At 39.7% G+C, this 23,396-nt stretch overlaps 1 protein-coding gene across 3 annotated transcripts; it reads right to left on the bottom strand.

The window, feature by feature from the left end:
- Positions 1-4,129: 4,129 nt before the first annotated feature.
- TCEAL4 (transcription elongation factor A like 4) lies at positions 4,130-6,176 on the bottom strand. Of its 3 annotated transcripts, none has more exons than XM_043569790.1 (3): positions 6,052-6,176; positions 5,361-5,430; positions 4,130-5,019 (listed from the first exon to the last, which is right to left on the bottom strand). In XM_043569790.1, the coding sequence occupies exon 3, from the start codon at positions 4,990-4,992 to the stop codon at positions 4,297-4,299; it is 696 nt and encodes a 231-aa protein (XP_043425725.1). In that variant the 5' UTR covers positions 4,993-5,019; positions 5,361-5,430; positions 6,052-6,176; the 3' UTR covers positions 4,130-4,296. The 3 variants fall into 3 exon arrangements, with proteins under 3 accessions (XP_043425725.1, XP_043425726.1, XP_043425727.1); XM_043569791.1 differs by having other exon boundaries at positions 4,130-5,014; XM_043569792.1 differs by lacking the exon at positions 5,361-5,430 and having other exon boundaries at positions 6,052-6,134.
- Positions 6,177-23,396: the final 17,220 nt, after the last annotated feature.

Here is a 23,396-nt window from a genome sequence, read left to right as displayed (position 1 = left end):
CATTATTTGGGGAGTCCATTAAAAGTACAAAATTAGTATTAGCCTTTGATAAGCCAAGACTGTAGGCTATAACTGCCAGAAAACCATTAAGGAAGAGTAAAAGTGTAAAACTTCTAAGCTAATAGAGGGGCAAAAATAAGAAAATAATCCTAAAGGAGAGAAAACTAACATAGGTCAGACAGGACACAGAGATGGAACTTGGTACAATGGTTAACTTATATCTATTAATATCAGTAAGTACATTAAATGTAAGTGGTTTATATGATGCAATTAAAAGAAAGATTTTCAGACTGGAAAAAACACAATAATATACCGTTTAAAAAAGACATCTGAAATATAAAAGTAAATAAGAGACTGAAAGTAAAAGTAGAAAAAAATTATAACATGAAAACACTAACCAAAAGAAAGTCATTGTAGTTAAATAACAAAATAGACTTTAAAGCAAAAAGCATTACAAAACATAAGTGTTACTTTATGATATTAAAAAAAAATTAAGTTTTTTAAAAAGGTTTATTTATATTTGAGGGACAGATAGAGACACAGCATGAATGGGGGAGAGGCAGAGAGGGAGGGAGACACAGAATCTGAAGTAGGCTCCAGGCTCACAGAGCCCAATGCGGGGCTTGAACTCACGAACTGTGAGATCATGACCTGAACCGAAGTTGGATGCTTAACTGACTGAGCCACCCAGGCGCCTGCAAAAAAAAAAAATTTTAAAGTTTATTTACTTTTGAGACAGAAAGAGAATGAGAGCAGGGGAGGGGCAGAGAGAGTGAGACACAGGATCCGAAGCAGGCTCCACGCTGACAGCAGAGAGCCCGATGCGGGGCTCGAACCAACGAACCATGAGATCATGACCTGAGTTGAAGTTGGACACTAAACCAATTGAGCCACCCAGGTGCCCTGATATTTTAAAACTTGTATGCACTTGGGAATGCAAACTGGTGCAGCCACTCTGGAAAACAGTATGGAGGTTCCTCAAAAGGTTAAAAATAGAACTACCTATGACCCAGCGATTGCCCCAGTAGGTAGTTACCCAAAGGATACAAAAATACAGATTTAAAGGGATACACGCATCCCAATGTTTATAGCAGCATTATCAACAATAGCTGAAACTTAAGGAAAAAGCCCAAACGTACACTGACTGATGAATGGATAAAGAAGATATGGTAAACACACACACACACACACACACAAACACACACACACACACACTGGAATATTACCCAGCCATCAAAAAGAATGAAATCTTGCCATTTGCAATGATGTGGATGGAGCTAGAGTATATTATGCTAAGCAAAGTAAGTCAGTCAGAGAAAGAGAAATACTGTATGATTAACTCATATGTGGAATTTAAGAAATGGAACAGATGAACATAGGGGAAGGGGAAAAAAGAGGGAGGCAAACCATAAGAGACTCTTCACTAGAGAGAACAAACTGAGGGTTGCTGGAGGGGAGGTGGGCAGGGGATGGGCTAAATGGGTGATGGGCACTGGGTGTTATATGTAAGTGATGAATCACTAACTTCTACTCCTGAAAAGAAATAATAAAATAAAAAATAAAACTTGTATACTTATTAAATTGACCTGAAAATAAATAAATCAAAATTTTACAGAACTACAAGGAGAAATAAATCTTCCATTTTAGCATTAACACTCCTATCTCTGTAACTGTTGAAATATTTAAAGTGTTGAAAGAAAAAACCCACCAAACTAAAATTCTATGTCCAACAAAATTATCCTTCAAAAGTGAAGGAGAAATAAAGACTTTCTCAAACAAAAACTGGTGATTAGCAAACCTTCCCTTAAAGAAATGTTAAAAGACTTTCTCCAGGCAGAAGAAAATTGATATAGGTCAGCAACTCAACTCTTCCTAAAAAGCAGTTGAAGTGGAACAAATGATAGTAAAATGAAATAGTTTTTTTTTAATTCTTAAATAATTTAAAAGATAAATGTCTAAAGTAATAATATTAACAATATATTGAGTGATTATACCATATGGATGTGAAATGAATGATGAACACCCTGTAATAAGGTGCCTATACAACATATAAATGAGGCAGAAGAATGTTCTTTGAAAGTGATCCTAGTTAAAAATGTATTTTGTAAACTTGAGGGAAATCACTAAAAACATTTTTTAAATAAATATAATTGATACACTAAGAGAGAAGACAAATGGAATTATGTAAAATACTCAAAACTAGAGAAGGCAGAAAAAGAAACCTCAGAAATAAACAGAAAAGTTATAAACATGGTTGATATTTATCCAATTATATATTATTTATTTATTTATTTATTTTTGAGAGCGTGGGAGGGGCAAAGAAAAGAAAGAAAATCTTAAGCAGGCTCCACGCTCAGCACAGAGCCTGACACGGGGCTCAATCTAACAATTGTGAGATCATGAACTGAGCCAAAATCAAGAACCAGACACTTAACTGAGCCAACCAGGCACCCTTGGACCTTTTTTTAAAAGTAAACTCTATGCCCAATGTGAGGCTTGAACTCATGACCCCAAGATCAAGAATCTCATGTGCTACCAACTCAGCCAGCAAGGCACCCTAATATCATGTACCCTTTATATGATGTGGTGACTATGGCACTTACCTCTGTGGTCCTCTTCCCAAAAGCACTTAATCCATGTGTAACAAGAAAAACAAATCAAACTTACTTAAATTATGGGACATTATACAAAATACCTGACCAGTACTTCTCAAAAGTGTCAAGGGCATCAAAAACAGGGAAAGTCGGAGAAACTGTCACAGCCAAAAGGAACGTATGGAGACATGTCTAAATGTAAGTGGTAACCTGGATAGGATCCTGGAACAGAACAAGGACATTAGGGGAAAACTGAGGGAATTTGAATAAAGTATGTACTTTGGTAAATAATGTATCAGTATTGGTTTATTGTGACAAATGCACCATACTAAGGTAAGATGTTAATCGAGGATACTGGGTATGGGGTATACAGAAACTCCATACTATCTTTGCAATAATTCTGTAAATCTACAATTGTCCTAAAGATTAAAATTTATTTAAAAAACACTAAAGACAAATAAAAGGCTAATGAAGAACCAAGGGGGTAAATCACATAGTTAGATGGATATGTTCAAATGTAAGGCAGGGCTTAACAGGAATTCCCTGAGAGACAATTCCTCCTAAGAAAAAAGTGTCAGCAGACAAGAGGTTAATAGGTGAGGACAGCACAGCATCTAGGTGCTCAGATTTTTCTGGCTCAATCTACAGTATCTAAATCCAGTGGAGATGGCTGTATGCAAAAACACACACAAACCAACAAAAGTTCTGTAAAGGAATGTTTTATAAAAATCTTTATAAAATATCAAGGCCCAAGTAACAATTGGATACTACCCACCTGAATTAGGATAACTATTGTAGGTAGAGAAGAATTTTCCACCTTTCTGTTGAGACAGTGTTGCCTTAGTCCATCATGGTCTCCAGCCCACCAGTAGCAATGGGGGCTTCAGAAGGGTACAGAGCCCCTCAGAAGGGGCACAGTGCCCAAGATACATGGCATTACCCAGAGGACAGTGGCCCCCACCTTTTACCTGTCTGAACTTATTCCTGGACGCAAGTGAGACCTCCCTCATCCCTTTCCCAAACATCTGACACAGTTTTCGTTCTGCTACTGTAGGGCAAACGGTAGGAGTCAGCCCCACACAGCTCACACACTCATTACTTCATCTGATCTTCTCCACAGCCTTAGAAGGCAAGTTTTACCCCACTTGACAGATGACAAGACTGTCTTTTACAGCAATGGATCTGTAGTTAACAGCCAGGTTGAGTATTCCAACTTCCAGTGCCAAATTTAATAGGAGTTTTACAAAACATTTTACATCCTGACCATGAATTTTAGGTGTCTCCACTGCATTCATAAGCTAACTCAACAATGATTTTGGTTGCTGGGTATACATTGTTTTCCTACTTTTTATATTTCATTGTTTTCATGATGAAAGTAACCTGTGTTTTTTAGGAGAAAATATACAAAGGATAAAAAAAAAACAGAAATAAAATCACCCACAGATAACCAGGACACAGCTTTCAGAGCTTTCTCTGTACACAGATCACTAGGTAAATACCTTTGTAGTTTTACAAAAATGGACTGATGGCATATATATGGTTCATCAAACTTTTTCTTTTTAATTTTACAATGTGCCATAAACATTTTCCCATGCAATGGACAAAAATCTACTACTGAAACATCGAGGACTAATAGTGATCGCTAAAGCAAGTATTAGCGTAAGGTTAAAGCACATGGCCTGACAAATGCCTGCCAGGGGCACTACACAAAAGGAATGTCTTCAAAGCCCCTTTGTGGGGCCCTGCAGCCACCCCTGAGTTCCCTTGGGCCCCTCGGGTGGAAGGGATCCTGTAAGCTTTTTTGCATCCACATAAACCCCCCCAACTTCTGCCTGGTTTTCTTCACCTCATCCTCCACCCTGGCCATCTCATCAAATTCTCTTATCATCTCCTCATTGCTCAAATGCATATCATGTATGGCCTCCTTATATTCCTTGAGGCACTGAGCCAGCCCCTTGTTGGTTTTTCTTTTGGCCTTCCTGGGTACATCGTCCCCAGCTGGGCGCTTTCCTGCAGCCCTTGGTTCACTGGCTGGTTTTTCTTCTTTTGGCTTTTCCTCACTCTCTGATTTTTCTTCTTTTGGCTTTCCCTCGCTCACTGGTTTTCCTTCTTTTGGCTTTCCCTCGCTCACTGGTTTTTCCTCGCTCACTGGCTGTCCCTCGCTCTCTGGCTTTCCCTCACTGTCTGGCTTTCCATCTGTTGGCTTTGTCATACTCTCTGGCTTTTCCTTATCCTTTAGTATTTCCTCATCTTCTGTCTTTCTCTCGTTTTCTAACTTTTCCTTGTCTTCCAAAGTACAAGCTACTTCTGGCTTTCCCACATCCTGTGGCTGTTCTTTACATTCCATCTCTCCTTGGTTCTCAGACATTCCTTCATTTTCATTGCAGAGTTTTTCCATGTTGAGATTTCCCCTCCTTTTCCTGTCCTGGGGTGGGGAGGAAGAGGAGACAAAGAGGAGACAAGGGAGACTGAGGGCTTGGGGGTGGAATGCACATCAGAATACTACTGGCACGCTCCCCTTGTCAGGGTTCCCTGACCTGGCCCCGCCCCTAAGTGTGCTTTCTGCCCACCCTCTCCCCTCACACACGTGAGCCAGACTATTTCTCTGGCAGGCCCTGCCATTTTCTCTATGTTTGCTCAGTACTGCAGAGTGTGTATAAATGTGTTAGGAGGTGGGAAGTGGCGACCCATATTCTGCTGGCGCTGTACCCTCCGTACTACCCACCCCTCTAGGTCCCTATCCACAGACCCCCTTCCTTTACTGACCTGCAGGGATTATGAACAGATTCCTCCTCCTTTTCTAGCCTTGCAAAGTGCTGAGAAAAGACACGCAGACCTGCAGACAGACAGGAGACAGGGCCTGCGCGTTTGGTGGATGCTTAGGGACTCGAGTCCCTTTCCTGAATCCTGGCCCTCCTCATCCGACGTTTCCCTCCCCCGCCTCCTCCGCCCCCCCACCCCCCCACCCCCCTACTCCCCTACTCCAGCCGCCATTTCTTTTCACGCCTTGGGCACCAGACCAGGACGTTTTCCAAACTAATTTTGGATCTCTGTGTCCTTGTTGCGGGGAGACAATTCGCCTCCCCACCCTCGAGGTTAACTTTTTTTCTCTACACATGGACTGGTAGAAGGGGTTTATTTCCACTGTCTCACTGCGGGGGTGGGTGCCCAGCTCACCAGCTCCGATTCCAAAATGGACGGAGGGCAACGAGAAGGAGGTGCAGAGAAACGGGACACGGGTACTAGGTGTGTCCGCTGTCCCCACCCTCTGCCAATTGGCCGTTAGCTCCCCCTTGGCCATTTTCCCACCGCCATCTCTAACTACACTCTCCGGCCAGCTTCCCTCGACCTGGGCCCCATCCCCACTCTTTTTCCTCTGGGTGTTCCTGCCTCGCCCCCCCCGCCCCCCGGCTCATTCCAGAGTTCCGCAGGCAGCGACGAAGGGCCTCACACTGACCTGAAAGAACCTGCAGCAACAATTAGGAGCTCACAGATCGCTCCGGACCCGACCGCAGGGGAAGAGGGCGGGCTCCAGTTCTGGTGCCCACATCTGCGCCGGGGCGGTCATGTGAGCATCACGTCACCCAAGCTCGCCCCCGCCCACCATCCGCGTCTGCCAGTCACCACACCACCTCTCTGGACAGCGTGCCCTCTCATCTCTCTGCGTCGGGCGGGGGAAGGCTTTTGTCCTTTTTAGCTCCTAGAGGCGGTCGAAGGAGTAGTTTTAATAAAAACCACAGAGGCTTTTAAAAAATGGATTGGGCAGTTCGGGGAAGGAGTCTTGATCATGTTGCTCTTAATTTCCATTGATAGAATGTAGCGCCAACCAATGAAATCCTATCAATGTGAACTTTAATGTCTTCCATAGAATACTGCACTTTAGGAAAAGTTACGAAAAATATTCCCCTCAAAATGAAATTGTCCCTTTTCCTAACGTGCGCGCAAACATATGTTTTTTTTTTTTCTTTTTAGTATCTCACAAAAAAGAAGGTGAATACAGTCTGAGATATTTTGAGAGACCACATTACATTCACAGTAACTTTATGACAGTACATTGTTATAATTGTTCTATTTTATTATTAGTTAATGTTGTTAATTTCTTACACTGCTTAATTTAGAAATTGAACTTTACCATAGGTATGTATGTATAGGAAAGAACATAGAATATATATAAGATTCCATACTATTTGTGGTTTCAGGCATCCACTGGGGGTCTTGGAACGTAATCCGTTTCAGATAAGGGAGACTACTGTAGCTGCCTTCCATTTTATTTTATTTTATTTTATTTTATTTTATTGACATTTGTATCTATTTTTAACCTTTTTTTTTGGTTAATTTATTCTTTTAAAAAATTTACATTCAAGTTAGTTAACATATAGTGCAATAATGATTTTAGGAATAAAATCCAGTGGTTCATAATCTACATATAACACCCAGTGCTCATCCCAAGTGTCCTCCTTAAAGCCCCTTGCCCAATTAGCTCACCTCCCTACCCAAAACCCCTCCAGAAATTCTCAGTTTTTTCTCTGTATTTAAGAGTCTCTTATGGTTTTCCCCCTCCATGTTTTTATATTATTTTTGCTTCCCTTCCCTTATGTTCATCTGTTTTGTATCTTAAATTCCATATATGAGTGAAGTCATATGATATTTGCCTTTCTCTGACTAATTTCACTTAGCATAATACACTCTAGTTCTATCCACCTTGTTGCAAATGCAAGATTTCATTCTTTTTGATCACTGAATAGTATTCCATCGTGCCTCTTATGTATCCATTCATCAATCGATGGACATTTGGACTCTTTCTATACTTTGGCTATTGTTGATAGCATGTCTGTAAACATTGGGGTGCATGTGCCCATTCAAGATAGCACTCCTCTATTCTTTGGGTAAATACCTAGTGGTGCAATTGATGGGTTGTAGGGTAGTTTTATTTTTAATTTTTTTGACAAACCTCAATACTGTTAACCAAAGTGGCTGCACCAGTTTGCATTCCCACCAGTAATGCAAAAGGGTTCCTCTTTCTCCACATTCTAGCCAACATCTGTTGTTGCCTGAGTTGTTAATTTTAGCCATTCTAACTGGTGTGAGGTAGTATCTCATTGTGGTTTTGATTTGTATTTCCCTGATGATGAGTGAAAACATAAATTTTCTAATTAATTATTTAAATCTAAAAATAAAACTATCTTAGAAACAGAATAAAAGAACAATTATTTTTTTATAAGTGAGAAACTGAATATTCAACGGACAATGACCTGACCATACGTGACAATAGAACTGGGACCCACAACCTTGCAGCAAGCAGCCCAGGAAGCCAAACCACAACTTCCAAAGCAATCTTCAGGATTTGATCAATGACTGCCAGCCTCCCTATTTTTTGCCCCCCCCCATTCAAATATGCTACCCAAACCAATCAAATAAGACGCCCTGCTTTTCGTTAGCCTGCTTCCAGCTTCCCCATGCCAACAATCTCCAATCAGAGAATACCTAAAGTCTTCCCTTTTGTTCACTGTAATGCTTTTCCACTCCTTAGAGACTTTTAGTTTCTGCCAAACACAAGTAATGCTGGCTGACTCCCTTGTTATAACAATCTCTAAGTAAATAACCTCTATTTCCATTTAAGCTTTTTGTGTGTAAGGCCTTTAAAAATATAATAACAGTGGCGTCTGGGTGGCTCAGTTGGTTAAGTGTCTGATTCTTGATTTTGGCTCAGGTCATGATCTCATGGCTCCTGGGATCTAGCCCCATGTCGGGCTGACAGTGAGGAGCCTGCTTGGGATTCTTTCTCTCCCTCTCTCCCTGCCCATTCCCCGTCAAAATAAATAAATAAACTTAAAAAATAAAAAATATAATAACAAAGACAAAAACAATTAAGGAAAACATTGATAGATTTGACCACATGAAAATGTGCAATAATTTTGTGAGGGCTTGAGGACACACGCACTCTTCCCTGCCTTTGTTGAGTGTAATGGTAAAAAGTGTTCTGAGGAGCAATTTGGTAAATTGTTTAAAAATAAAAATGTTTGGGGCACCTGGGTGACATGTCAGTTGAGCGTCCAAATTTGGCTTAGATCATAATCTTGAGGTTCATGGGTTTGAGCCCCACATCGGGCTCTGTGCTGACAGCTCAGGGCCTGGAGCCTGCTTCAGATTCTATGTCTCTGTCTGTGCCCCTTCTCCTCTTGCGCCCTGTCTCTCTCAAAAGTATATAAACATTAACAAAATTTTAAAAACAAAAATGTTTGAAGGGAGCCTTGGTGGCTCAGTTGGTTAAGAGCCCAACTTTGGCTCACATCATGATCTCCTGGCTCATGAGTTCAAGCTCCACCACTCTCCTTCAGGCTTTGTGCTGACAGCTCAGAACCTGGAGCCTGCTTCTGATTCTATGTCTCTGTCTCTCTCTGCCCCTCCCCCACTCGTGCTCTGTCTCTCCCTCTCTCAAAAATACACATTAAAAAAAATTAAAAAAATAAACATGATATTTTGGCTCAGTAATTCCACTTCTAATATTTACCCATAGAGATAATTAATAAAGTGCAAAAATATAATCTTATGTTTTAAAAATGCTTTATACTTTAAAAATTCCCATAAAAACTGTTTATTATGCATTTATTCTTTGCTGGAACTGGGGCTACAATATTAATTATGTAGGCCTTGTTTATAATGTAAAAAATGGAATATCACAATTGTCCATCAGTACAGATTTAGTTACATAATCTTCTTAGTACATTTGTTTTCCTTGGCTATCTTTGGATGTTTGGTTTAGAAAAATAATTAAAATGTTGGGTTCTCAATACACAGTAAAAATAACTATTTATAATCCCCAATTGCTATGGGTGGTGAGACACAAAGGATAACCACAAGATGTGGTATTGCCCTCTAGAGAATGCCACCTATGTGCCAGGCACTGTGTTAGCTACTTCATTTTATCTGGTGTGGATTTCATTTATACCTGACAAAGGAACTCACACTTCAAGGAAGCAGAATGATTTATAGACTACAAGCTTAACTTAGTGTGGTACAGGAATAAGCATAGCAGGAGGAATAAAACACAGAAAGCCCACTAACATACCCAAGTGTAAAAGTTTTTAGTATGTGATAAGAATCCATTTCTGGTCAGTAGTGAAAAACAGGTTATTATGTAAATTAAATTTGTATAATTGGATAAATAGTTAAAAAATGAAGATCCTCATTTTCTGGCATACAATCAAGTTCTTATAAGCAAGTATCATGAAATAAAAGGCATCCAGATTGTAAGGAAAGAAATAAAACTTCCTTTATTTGCATATGACATGATTTGTATACAGAAAATTCCAAAAAATCCACTAAAGAACTATGAGAACTAATAAATGAGTTCAGTTCAATATATAAAAATCCATTGTATTTCTATGTGCTAGCAATGAATAATTTGAAATGGAAAATAAGAAAACTTTTCCATTTAAAATGGCATAAAAATGCAAGAAAAAACATTTGACAAAATTCAGCATCCTTTCTTAATAAAAACCCTCGAGAAAGTCGGGATAGAAGGAATATACTTAAACATCATAAAAGCCATTTATGAAAAGCCCACAGCTAATATCATCCTCAATGGGGAAAATCTGAGAGCTTTCCCCATGAGATCAGGAACATGACAGGGATGTCCACTCTCACCGCTGTTGTTTAACATAGAGTTGGAAGTGCTAGCATCAGCAATCAGACAACAAAAGGAAATCAAAGGCATCAAAATTGGCAATGATGATGTCAAGCTTTCACTTTTTGCAGATGACATGATACTCTACATGGAAAACGCGACAGACTCCACCAAAAGTCTGCTAGAACTGATACGTGAATTCAGCAAAGTTGCAGGATACAAAATCAATGTACAGAAATCAGTTGCATTCTTATGCACTAATAATGAAGCAACAAAAAGACAAATAAAGAAACGGGTCCTATTCACAATTGCACCAAGAAGCATAAAACCTAACCAAAGATGTCAAAGATCTGTATGTTGAAAACTATAGAAAGCTTATGAAGGAAATTGAAGAAGACACAAAGAAATGGGAAAACATTCCATGCTCATGGATTGGAAGAATACATATTGTTAAAATGTCAATACTACCCAAAGCTATCTACACATTCAATGCAATCCCAATAAAAATTGCACCAGCATTCTTCTCGAAGCTAGAACAAACAATCTTAAAATTTGTATGGAATCACAAAAGGCCCCGAATAACCAAAGTAATTTTGAAGAAGAAGACCAAAGCAGGAGGCATCACAATCCCAGACTTTAGCCTCTACTACAAAGCTGTGATCATCAAGACAGCATGGTATTGGCACAAAAACAGACACAGAGGCCAATGGAAGAGAATAGAAAACCCAGAATTAGACCCACAAAAGTATGGCCAACTAATCATTGACAGAGCAGGAAAGAATATCCCATGAAAAAAGACAGTCTCTTTAACAAATGGTGCTGGGAGAACTGGACAGCAACATGCAGAAAGATGAAACTAGACCACTTTCTTACACCATTCATAAAAATAAACTCAAAATGGATAAAGAACCTGAATGTAAGACAGGAAACCATCAAAACCCTAGAGGAGAAAGCAGGAAAAAACCTCTCTGACCTCAGCCACAGCAATTTCTTACTTGACACATCCCCAAAGGCAAGGGAATTAAAAGCAAAAATGAACTATTGGGACCTCATGAAGATAAAAAGCTTCTGAACTGCAAAGGAAACAACCAACAAAACTAAAAGGCAACCAACGGAATGGGAAAAGATATTTGCAAATGTCATATCAGACAAATGGCTAGTATCCAAACTGTATAAAGAGCACACCAAACTCCACACCCAAAAAACAAATAATACAGTGAAGAAATGGGCAGAAGACATGAACAGACACTTCTCTAAAGAAGACATCCAGATGGCCAGCAGGCACATAAAAAGATGCTCAACATCCTTCTCATAAGGGAAATACAAATCAAAACCACACTGAGATACCAGCTCACGCTAGTCAGAGTGGCCAAAATGAGCAAACCAGGAGACTATAGATGCTGGCGAGGATGTGGAGAAATGGGAACCCTCTTGCATTGTTGGTGGGAATGCAAACTGATGCAGTCACTCTGGAAAACAGTGTGGAGGTTCCTCAAAAAATTAAAAATAGATCTACCCTATGACCCAGCAATAGCACTGCTAGGAATTTACCCAAGGGATACAGGAGTACTGCTGCATAGGGGCACTTGTACCCCAATGTTTATAGCAGCCCTTTCAACAATAGCCAAATTATGGAAAGAGCCTAAATGCCCATAAACTGATGAATGGATAAAGAAATTGTGGTTTATATATACAATGGAATATTACGTGGCAATGAGAAAGAATGAAATACGGCCTTTTGTAGCAACGTGGATGGAACTGGAGAGTGTGATGCTAAGCGAAATAAGTCATACAGAGAAAGACAGATACCATATGTTTTCACTCTTATGTGGATCCTGAGAAACTTAACAGAAGACCATGGGGGAGGGGAAGGAAAAAAAAAGAGGTTAGAGAGGGAGGAAGCCAAAACATAAGAGACTCTTATAAACTGAGAGCAAACTGAATGCTGATGGGGGGTGGGAGGGAGAGGAGGGTGGGTGATGGGTATTGAGGAGGGCACCTGTTGGGATGAGCACAGGGTGTTGTATGGAAACCAATTTGAAAATAAATTTCATATTAAAAAAATAAAATTACTCAACGCAAAAATAAAATAAAATAGCATCAACAAGAATAAAATACTTAGAAATAAATTCATTAAAAATGTCTAAGACATGTACAGTGTAAAGTATAAAATACCATTGAAAGAAATTAAAGAATGCTTAAATAAATGTAAAGACATCTTATATTCATAGATTGGAAGACCTAATATTGTTATGATGGGTAACATTTCTCAAACTGATCTACAGATTCAACACAATCTGTCAAAATCTCAGCTGCCTTGTTTGCATAAATTTACAAGCTGATATCAAAATGTATATGGAAATCAAACAACCCAGAATAGACAAAACAGTCTTGAAAAAGAAGGACAAAGTTGGAGGCCTCACACTTCCAGATTTCAAAACTTACTGTAAAGCTATAGGAATCAAGACCATGTGGTACTAGCATAAGGACATATAAACCAATGAAATAGAATTTAGAGTCCAGACATAAACAGTCACATTTAGTCAATGGATTGTCATCCAGAGGCCAAAGAAAAATCAATGGTGAAATAAAGTTCTTTTCAACAAGTGATGCTGAGACAACTAGATATCCACATGCAGAAATAAATTTGGACCTCCACCTCACACTATATACAAAACTTAGTTTAAAAATATATTAAAGTCATAGGGGCACCTGGCTGTCTCAGTTAGCAGAGCATGCAATTCTTGATCTCAGGATTGTGAGTTCAAGTGTCATTTTGGGCGTACAGCTTACTTTAAATTTTTTTTAACGTTTATTTATTTTTGAGACAGAGAGAAACAGAACATGGATGGGGAAAGTCAGAGAGAGGGAGACACAGACTCTGAAACAGGCTCCAGGCTCTGAGGTATCAGCACAGAGCCCGACGTGGTGCTCGAACTCATGGACTGCAAGATCATGACCTGAGCTGAAGTCGGCCGCCCAACCGACTGAGCCACCCAGGCACCCCCAGCTTACTTAAAAAAAAAATAATAAAATAAAAATAAATCAAAGTCCAAAATGTAAAAGCTAAAACTATTAATCTCATAGAAGAAAATATAGATGTAAGTCATGACCTTGGCTTAGGCAATGGTTTCTTAGATATGACACCAAAATAATATAGATAAATAAGTGTAGATAAATAGATAATAGGTATAGATAAATAATATGGATAAATATGACTCTATCAATATGTAAAACTTTTTTTGGGCACCTGGGTGGCTCAGTCGGTTGTGTCTGACTTCAGCTCAGGTCATAATCTCACAGTGAGCTCGAGCACCGTGTCAGGGTCTGTACTGATAGCTCAGAGCCTGGAGCCTTCTTGAGATTCTGTGTCTCCTCCTCCCTCTATGCCCTTTCCGGCTCACACTCTCTCTCTCTCTCAAAAATAAAGAAACATTAAAAAAAATGTAAAACTTTTGTGAATCGAATGACAACATCAAGAAATTGAAAAGACAACTCACTGAATGGAAGACAATTATTGAAAGTAATATAACTGATAAGGGACTTATATCTAGAATATATAAAGACCTGTTGCAACTCAATAAAAAAAAACAAACTAGATAACCCAATTTTACTTTGGGGGTTTTGAGGGTTTTTAAAATTGAAATATATTTGGGGTGATTCGGTGGCTCAAAAGTTATGAAAATATTAAGGTTTCTTGATACACATAAGCTAAAAGTTAACTATGTTCTTGATTATAAAAATTTCAGAAAAACACAAACATAAACATATATAATGTAGAAAATAGATCTGTATGCTGAATATTATTAATTTTTTTCTATGCTTATTTCATATACACAGTTTCTATTTTTAATGAAATTATACCATATATATTATTCTGCTACTTGATTCTTCCACTTACAAGTATATTCCCAAGCACATAACCATGTCATGGTTGTACCATGATTTACTTATCCAGAATATTCTATTGATGAATATTTGAGTTATTTTCAGATTTGTGCTTTTAAATAGTGGTGCAGAGGTCTTTCCTATACAGGCCTCCTTGAACACACCTGACAGTGGTTCTGGGTATATACTTGTGGGTCCATTTGAGGTGTCATCAGATAGGCACAATCTGTTACATATGACCAAATTGCTCTGTAAGTTGATGTAAAGTTATAATCCAACAAATTGTGTATGAGAGTCCCCATTGTTCTGCATAGTCCATCTAAAGAGGAGGTGGAATGCCTGGTCTGAAACACAGGGCTTTGAGTCAAGCACATGGGGATTATGATAGTATCTCTTTATCTTAGTACTTGTGTGACCCTGGCACATGTACTTAACCTGTCTGAGCCTCACTCTTATAATCTGTAGAAGGATATCCTGATACCAAACAGAATTATCTAGAATGTATAGAATAGACTGGCAGAAAATGTTTGTTTCCTGCTAATTCCATCTTTTCCCCTCTTAAGAGAGATTTCATTTTCCTCAAGATCATCACTATATCTTAGAGAGCATTTGAGCATGTTAAAAGAAGAAGGAAAACAAACACCCTCAGGTACATTAAGTAACAGATTTAGGGTAATTTCTGTGCTAAAGAATGCTATAGAATCCCTATGAAGCCAGCATTACCTTGGTTCCAAAACCAGGAAAAGACCCCACAGAAAAGGAGAATTACAGGTCAATATCATTCAACAGTACATTAAAATAATTATTCACCATGATCAATTGGGATTTATTCCTGGGGTGCAGGGCTGGTTCAATATTCGCAAATCAATCAATGTGATAGACCACATTAAAAAAAGAAAGCTTGAGAACTATATGATCCTTTCAATAGATGCAGAAAAAGCTTTTGACAAAATACAGCATCCTTTTTTAAATGTTTATTTATTTATTTTGAGAGAGAGAGCACCAGCATAGGAGTGGCAGAGAGGGAAAGACTCCCTTTTGCACTGTCTGCATGGAGCCCGACATGGGGCTTGAACTCACAAACGCCATGAAATTATGACCTGAGGCTAATTCAAGAAGTGGACGCTTCACTGAGTAAGCCACCCAGCACCCCTACAGCATTCTTTCTTGATAAAACCTCTTAAGAAAGTAGGGATAGAAGGAACATGCCTCAACATCATAAAAGCCATACATGAAAGGCACACAGCTAATATTATCTTCAATGGGTAAAAACTGAGAGCTTTACCCCTAAAGTCAGGAACACAACAGGTATGTCTACTCTCACCATTACTGTATAACATAGTACGAGAAGTCCTAGCCTCAACAATCATACAACAAAAAGAAATAAAAGGCATCCAAATTGGCAAAGAAGAAGTCAAACTTTCACTCTTTGTAGATGACATGATAGTCTACATGGAAAACCTTAAAGACACCACAAAAAACTGCTAAAACTGATATGTGAATTCAGCAGAGTCCAGGATATAAAATCAATTATACAGAAATTGGTTGCATTTCTATACACAAATAATGAAGCAGCAGAAAGAGAAATCGAGGAATCAATCTGATTTAGAATTGCACCAAAGCCCATAAGACACCTAGGAATAAACCTAACCAACAAGGTAAAAGATCTGTATGCTGAAAACTATAGAAAGGTTATGAAAGAAATTGAAGAAGACACAAAGAAATAGAAAACCATTCCAGGGGCGCCTGGGTGGCGCAGTCGGTTAAGTGTCCGACTTCAGCCAGGTCACGATCTCGCGGTCCAGGAGTTCGAGCCCCGCGTCGGGCTCTGGGCTGATGGCTCAGAGCCTGGAGCCTGTTTCTGATTCTGTGTTTCCCTCTCTCTCTGCCCCTCCCCCGTTCATGCTCTGTCTCTCTCTGTCCCAAAAATAAATAAACGTTGAGAAAAAAAAATTAAAAAAAAAAAAAAAAAAGAAAACCATTCCATGCTCGTGGATTGGAAGAACAAATATTGTTAAAATGTTTATACTAATCAAAGCAATCTACACATTTAATGAAATCCTTATAAAAATTATACCATCATTCTTCACAGAGCTAGAATAAACAATCTTAAAACTTGTAGAGAACCTGAAAAGACTCCAAACAGACAAAATGATGTTGAAAACAAAAAGCAAAGCTGGAGGCATCACAATTCCAAACTTGAAGCTGTATTACAAAGCTGTAATCGTCAAGACAGTATGGTACTGGCACAAAAACAGACACATAGATCAATGAAACATAACAGAAAACCCAGAAATGGACCCACAAATGTATGGCCAAATAATCTTTAACAAAGCATTTGAGAGTATCCAGTGGAAAAAAGAGAGTCCTTTTAGCAAATGGTGATGGGAGAACTGGACAGCAACATGCAGAAGAGTGAACCTGGACCACTTTCTTACACCATACACAAAAATAAATTCAAAATGGATAAAAGACATGAATGTGAGACACAGAACCATCAAAACTCTAGAGGAGAAAACAGGCAACAACTTCTTTGACCTAGGCCACAGTAACTTCTTACATGACATGTCTCTGGAGGCAAGTGAAACAAAAGTAAAAATGAACTATTGAGACCTCATCAAGATAAAATTCTTCTGCACAGTGAAGGAAACAATGAAGAAAACTAAAAGGCAACCGACAGAATGGGAAAAGATATTTGCAAATGACATATCAGAGAGAGGGTTAGCATCCAAAATCTATAAAAAACTTAACAACACCCGAAATTCAACACCCGAAAACCAAATAATCCAGTGAAGAAATGGGCAGAAGACCTGAACAGACACTTTTCCAAAGAAGATATCCAGATGGCTAACAGACACATGAAAAGATGTTCAACATCCCTCATCATCAAGGAAATACAAATCAAAACCACAATGACATATGACCTCACTCCTTTCAGAATGGCTAAAATTAACAATTCAGGAAGCAACAGATGTTTATGAGGATGTGGAGAAAGGGGAACCCTTTTGCATTGTTGGTGGAAATGCAAATTGGTGCAGCCACTCTGGTGAAAAGTATGGAGGTTCCTCAAAAAATTAAAAATAGAACTTCTCTATGACCCAGCAATTACATTACTAGGTATTTATCCAAAGGAAACAAAAATTCTGATTCTAAAGGGCACATGCACCCCAATGTTTATAGCAGCATTATCAACAATAGCCAAATTATGGAAAGAGCCCAAATGTCCATTGACTGATGAATGGATAAAGAAGAGGTGGTATAATATATACAATGGAATACTACTCAATAATCAAAAACAATGAAATCAACTGGGGATAGAAGATGGTGGAGTAGGAGGACCCTGGACTCACCTCGTCTTGCAGATCACTTAGATTCCACCTATATCTGCCTAAATAACTCAGAAAACCGCCAGAAGACTAGCAGAATGGACTCTCCAGAGCCAAGCATAGACAAGAGGCCCATGGAAGAAGGTAGGAAGGGCAGAGAGGTGGTGCGTGGTACACGGACTGGTGGGAGGGAGCTGGGGTGGTGGAGGGGCAGCCCACCTGGCAAGGCAGAGCCCCCGAAGTCTGGCTTGCAAAAGTGGAGGGGCCAGACTCCGTGAGTTCTGACAGCCAGGGAGACTTAACATCTGGAATGTTAAAATTCAACAGCTCGGGGCACCTGGGTGGCTCAGTTGGTTGAGTGTCCGACTTTGGCTCAGGTCATGATCTCACGGCTCGTGAGTTCGAGCTCCACATCAGGCTCTGTGCTGGCATCTAGGAGCCTGAAGCCTGCTTTGGGTTCTGTGTCTCCCTCTCTCTCTGCTCCTCCCCTGCATGTGCTCTGTCTCTCTCTCTGTCTCAAAAATAAATAAGCATTTAAAAAAATTTTTTAAAAAGTCAACAGCTCTGCTCTCAGGGAGTGGGGAAGGTGAGAGGACACCAGGAGGGAGGGTTGTTGAGCCCGGGAAGACAGAGGTTAGCTCAGTGGGGGAACAAAGGCACTGGCAAGCATCATCTCCCTTTCCCATTCCCCAGCCAAAATTCCAAAGGGAACCAGTTCCCATCACCGAACTTGCCTGCACCATGCAAACACCCAATGCTGTGCTTCTGTGGATCCATCCCTCTGCCGGGTCTGCCTCCCTCCAGTGCTGCAGGGCCCCTCCCACAGGGGACCACTGCCAGCAAAGTGAGCTAAGCCTGCCCCTCCCACCCCTGTGTACCTTGTGGATCCACCCTGGCTAATACGCCAGATTCCATCGAAGCAGCACCATAAGTAGCCCAGAAAGGGGCCACACCACTCCAAGGTGAGTCCTGCCCCTGGGAGAGAGGAAGATAAGTTACACACCAGCTGACTGTGGCCCCAGTGGTGGGCTGGGGGCAGACATCTGGTCTGACTGTGGCCCCGCCCACCAACACAAGTTACTCCGGACAGCACAGGGAAAGTGCCCTGCAGTTGGGAGCCACCCCAGGGACTACCCAAAATGACAAAACAGAAGAATTCTCCTCAAAAGAAACTCCAAGAAGCAGTGACAGCTAACGAACTGATCAAAAACGATTTAAGCAAAATAACAGAACAAGAATTTAGAATAATAGTCATAAAATTAATCTCTGGGCTTGAAAAAAGCATAGATAATAGCAGAGAATCTATTGCTACAGAGATCAAGGGACTAAGACATAGTCATGAGGAGCTAAAAAATACTATAAACGAGGTGCAAAATAAAATGGAGGCGACCACAGCACGGATTGAAGAGGCAGAGGAGAGAATAAGTGAATTAGAAGGTAAAATTATGGCAAAAGAGGAAGCTGAGAAAAAGAGAGATAAAAAAATCCAGGAGTATTAGGGGAGAATTAGAGAACTAAGTGATGCAATCAAACAAAACAATATCCATATCATAGGAATTCCAGAAGACTAAGAGTGACAGAAAGGGGCAGAAGGTGTAGTTGAACAAATTATAGCTGAGAACTTCCCTGATCTGGGGAAGGAAAAAGGCATTGAAATTCAAGAGGCACAGAGAACTCCCTTCAGGTGTAACTTGAATCGATCTTCTGCATGACATATCATAGGGAAACTGGAAAAATACAAGGACAAAGAGAAAATTCTGAAAGTATCTAGGGATAAACAGGCTCTAACTTACAAAGGGAGACCCATAAGACTAGTGGCAGACCTATCTACTGAAACTTGGCAGGCCAGAAAGGAATGGCAGAAAATCTTCAATGTGATGAACAGAAAAAAATCCTTTATCCAGCAAGTCTGTCATTCAGAATAGAAGGAGAGATAAAGATCTTCCCAAACAAACAAAAACAGAAGTAATTCATCATCACTAAACCAGCCCTACAAGAGATCCTAAGGGGTGATTCTGTGAGTGAAATGTTGCAAGGACCACAAAGTACCAGAGACATCACTACAAGCATGAAACCTATAGACATCACAGTGACTCTAAACCCATATCTTTCCATAAGAACATTGAATGTAAATGGACTAAATGCTCCAACCAAAAGATATAGGGTATTAGAATGGATAAAAAAAAAAGACCCATCTATTTGCTGTCTACAAGAGACTCATTTTAGACCTGAGGACACCTTCAGATTGAAAGTGAGGGGATGGAGACCTATCTATCATGCTATTTACTGGAAGTCAAAAGAAAGCTGGAGTAGCCATACTTATATCAGACAAACTAGACTTTAAATTAAAGGCTGTAACAAGAGATGAAGAGGGGTATTATATAATAATTACAGGGTCTATCCATCAGGAAGCGATAACAATTATAAACATCTATGCACCAAATACAGAAGCCCCCAAATATATAAAACAATCACAAACATAAGCAACCTTATTGATAAGAATTTAGTAATTGTAGAGGACTTTAATGCCCACTTACAATAATGGATAGATCATCGAGACACAGGATCAATAAAGAAACAAGGGTCCTGAATGATACATTGGATCAGATGGACTTGACAGATATGTTTAGAACTCGGCATCCCAAAGCAACAGAATACACTTTATTCTCTAGTGCACATAGAACATTCTCCAAGATAGTTCACACACTGGGTCACAAAACAGCCCTTCATAAGTATACAAGAATTGAGATCATACCATGCACACTTTCAGACCAAAATGCTGTCAAACTGGAAATCAATCACAGGAAAAAGTCTGGAAAACCTCCAAAAGCATGGAGGTTAAAGAACACCTTACTAAAGAATGAATGGGTCAACCAGGCAATTAGAGAAGAAATTTAAAAATATATGGAAACAAATGAAAATGAAAAGACAATGATCCAAACGTTTTGGGATGCAGCAAAGGCAGTCCTGAAAGGAAAATACATTGCAATCCAGGCCTATCTCAAGAAACAAGAAAAATCCCAAATACAAAATCTAACAGCACACCTAAGGGAATGGGAAGTAGAACAGCAAAGACACCCCAAACCCAACAGAAGAAGAGAAATAATAAAGATCAGAGCAGAAATAAACAACATAGAATCTAAAAACTGTAGAGCATATCAATGAAACCAAAAGTTGTTTTTTTGAAAAAATAAACAAAATTGATAAACCTCTATCCATGCTTCTCAAAAAGAATAGGGAGATGACCCAAATATATAAAATTATGAATGAAAATGGAATTATTGCAACCAATCCCTCAGAAATACAAGCAATTATCAGGGAATACTATGAAAAATTATATGCCAGCAAACTGGACAACCTGGAAGAAATGGACAAATTCGTAAGCACCCACACACTTCCAAAACTCAAACAGGAAGAAATAGAAAATTTGAACAGACCCATAACCAGTGAAGAAATTGAATCAGTTATCCAAAGTCTTCCAACAAATAAGAGTCCAGGCCCAGATGGCTTCCCTGGGGAATTCTACCAGACATTTAAAGCAGAGATAATACCTATCCTTCTCAAGCTGTTCCAAAAAATAGGGAAGGAAATTTCCAGATTCAGTCTATGAAGCCAGCATTACTTTTATTCCTAAACCAGAGACCCAGCAAAAAAGAGAACTACAGGCCAATATCCCTGAATGAATATGGATGCAAAAATTCTCAAGAAGACACTAGCAAATCGAATTCAACAGCATATAAAAAAAATTACTCACCATGATCAAGTGGGATTCATTCCTGGGCTGCAGGGCTGGTTAAATATTGGCAAATCAATCAATGTGATACATCACATTAATAAAAGAAAAGAAAAGATCCTGCCTATCGATGCAGAAAAAGTATTTGACAAAATTCAGCATTCTTTCTTAATAAACCCCCTCCTGAGAAAGTGGGGATAGAAGGAACATACTTAAACCTCATAAAGCCATTTATGGAAAGCCCATAGCTAATATCATCCTCAATGGGGAAAAACTGAGAGCTTTCCGCCTGAGATCAGGAACACGACAGGGATGTCCACTCTCACCGCTATTGTTACACAGTGTTGGAAGTTCTAGCATCACCAGACAACAAAAGGAAATCAGAGACATCAAAATCAAAGGCAAAAACAAAAAAAATAAAAAATAAAAAGAATGAAATCTTACCATTTGCAACAACATGGGTGGAACTAGAGTTTATTATGCTAAGAGAATTAAGTCAGGCAGAGAAAGACAAATATCATATGATTTCACTCATATGTGCAATTTAAGAAACACAACAGATGAACATAGGGTACGGGAAGGAAAAATAGGATAAAAACAGAGAGGAAAGGAAACGATAAGAGATTCTTAAGTACAGAGGACAGACTGGGGGTTACTGACAGGAGGTGGGTAGGGAGATGGGCTTCGTTGGTGATGGGAATTGGGGAGTGCATTTGTTGGGATGAGCACTGGGTGTTGTACGTAAGTGATGAATCACCAAGTTCTACTCCTAGAGCCAATACTGCAGTGTATGTTGGCTAACTTGTGTTTAAATAAATAAATTTAAAATAAAAAAAAACATGCTATAGAATGAGTTGTCTGATTGAGTGGGGTGGGAGAAAAAGATTTAATATATTCCATTGAATGATAAGGCTTTGCTGTGGCCTTTTTGGGTTCAGTAGGCTCAGTTCAGGTGTATTCATAAGCTGGGAGGCTGGGTCCTTCTTGGAGCTCCAGAAAGATGAAGCATTTTGTGTGGATCTGCAGGGAGGGACACTGGAGCAAGAGTTATAAGCATTGACTGAGTCTCAATGCCTGAGTCTTCACTGTTGACAGGACCTTGGGTGAGTTATCTCCTCTCTTTTTTCCTGTCTCCTCAGCTACCAAAGTGAATTATACCATGGAGCAGGTCAATTAAGGTATGGTACTGGATTGAGTAATTACTATGTTCCAGGCACTGTGCTATCTACTTTACTTGCATCTTTCCCTTTTTGTCAAGTACTTTTGCTCAAGTGGCCTTCATGGGGCAAAGTCCAGAATCCTGTGAAGGAGCAATATTGGGGATCTAATTTAGATGGTAAGGAGGTACACAAATCCTCTGTGAGAAATTACATTTAAAGGGCAACCTGCACTCTCAACAATAGCCAAATTATGGAAAGAGCCTAAATGTCCATCAACTGATGAATGGATAAAGAAATTGTGGTTTATATACACAATGGAGTACTATGTGGCAATGAGAAAGAATGAAATATGGCCCTTTGTAGCAACGTGGATGGAACTGGAGAGTGCTATGCTAAGTGAAATAAATCATACAGAGAAAGACAGATACCATATGTTTTCACTCTTATGTGGATCCTGAGAAACTAAACAGGAACCCATGGGTGAGGGGAAGGAAAAAAAAAAAGAGAGAGAGAGGTTAGAGTGGGAGAGAGCCAAAGCATAAGAGACTCTTAAAAACTGAGAATAAACTGAGGGCTGATGGGGGGTGGGAAGGAGGGGGGGTGGGTGATGGGTATTGAAGAGGGCATCTTTTGGGATGAGCACTGGGTGTTGTATGGAAACCAATTTGACAATAAATTTCATATATTTTAAAAATAAATAAGGGGGCGCCTGGGTGGCTCAGTCGGTTGAGCGGCGGACTTCGGCTCAGGTCACGATCTTGCACTCTGTGAGTTCGAGCCCCGCGTCGGGCTCTGTGCTGACAGCTTGGAGCCTGTTTTGGATTCTGTGTCTCCCTCTCTCTGACCCTCCCCCGTTCATGCTCTGTCTCTCTCTGTCTCAAAAATAAATAAGCTTTAAAAAAAATTTAAAAAATAAATAAGTAAAGGGCAACCTGAGCGATACCCGGGTGGCTCAGTTGGTTAAGTGTCTGACTTTGGCTCAGGTCATGATGTCACAGTTTGTGGGTTCAAGCCCCACATTGGGCTCTGTGCTGACAGTGTGGAGCCTGCTTGGGATTCTCTCTCTCT

The sequence above is a fragment of the Prionailurus bengalensis genome, chromosome X (genome assembly GCF_016509475.1).
Source record: "Prionailurus bengalensis isolate Pbe53 chromosome X, Fcat_Pben_1.1_paternal_pri, whole genome shotgun sequence".
Lineage (NCBI taxonomy): Eukaryota > Metazoa > Chordata > Mammalia > Carnivora > Felidae > Prionailurus > Prionailurus bengalensis.
Note: the sequence above shows the minus strand (reverse complement) of the source record. Positions and strands in the feature narration are given on the sequence as shown.

What these genes read in the sequence shown, in the direction of transcription:
- TCEAL4 (XM_043569790.1), bottom strand. Translation starts at nt 4,992, where the DNA reads ATGGAAAAACTCTGCAATGAAAATGAAGGAATGTCTGAGAACCAAGGA.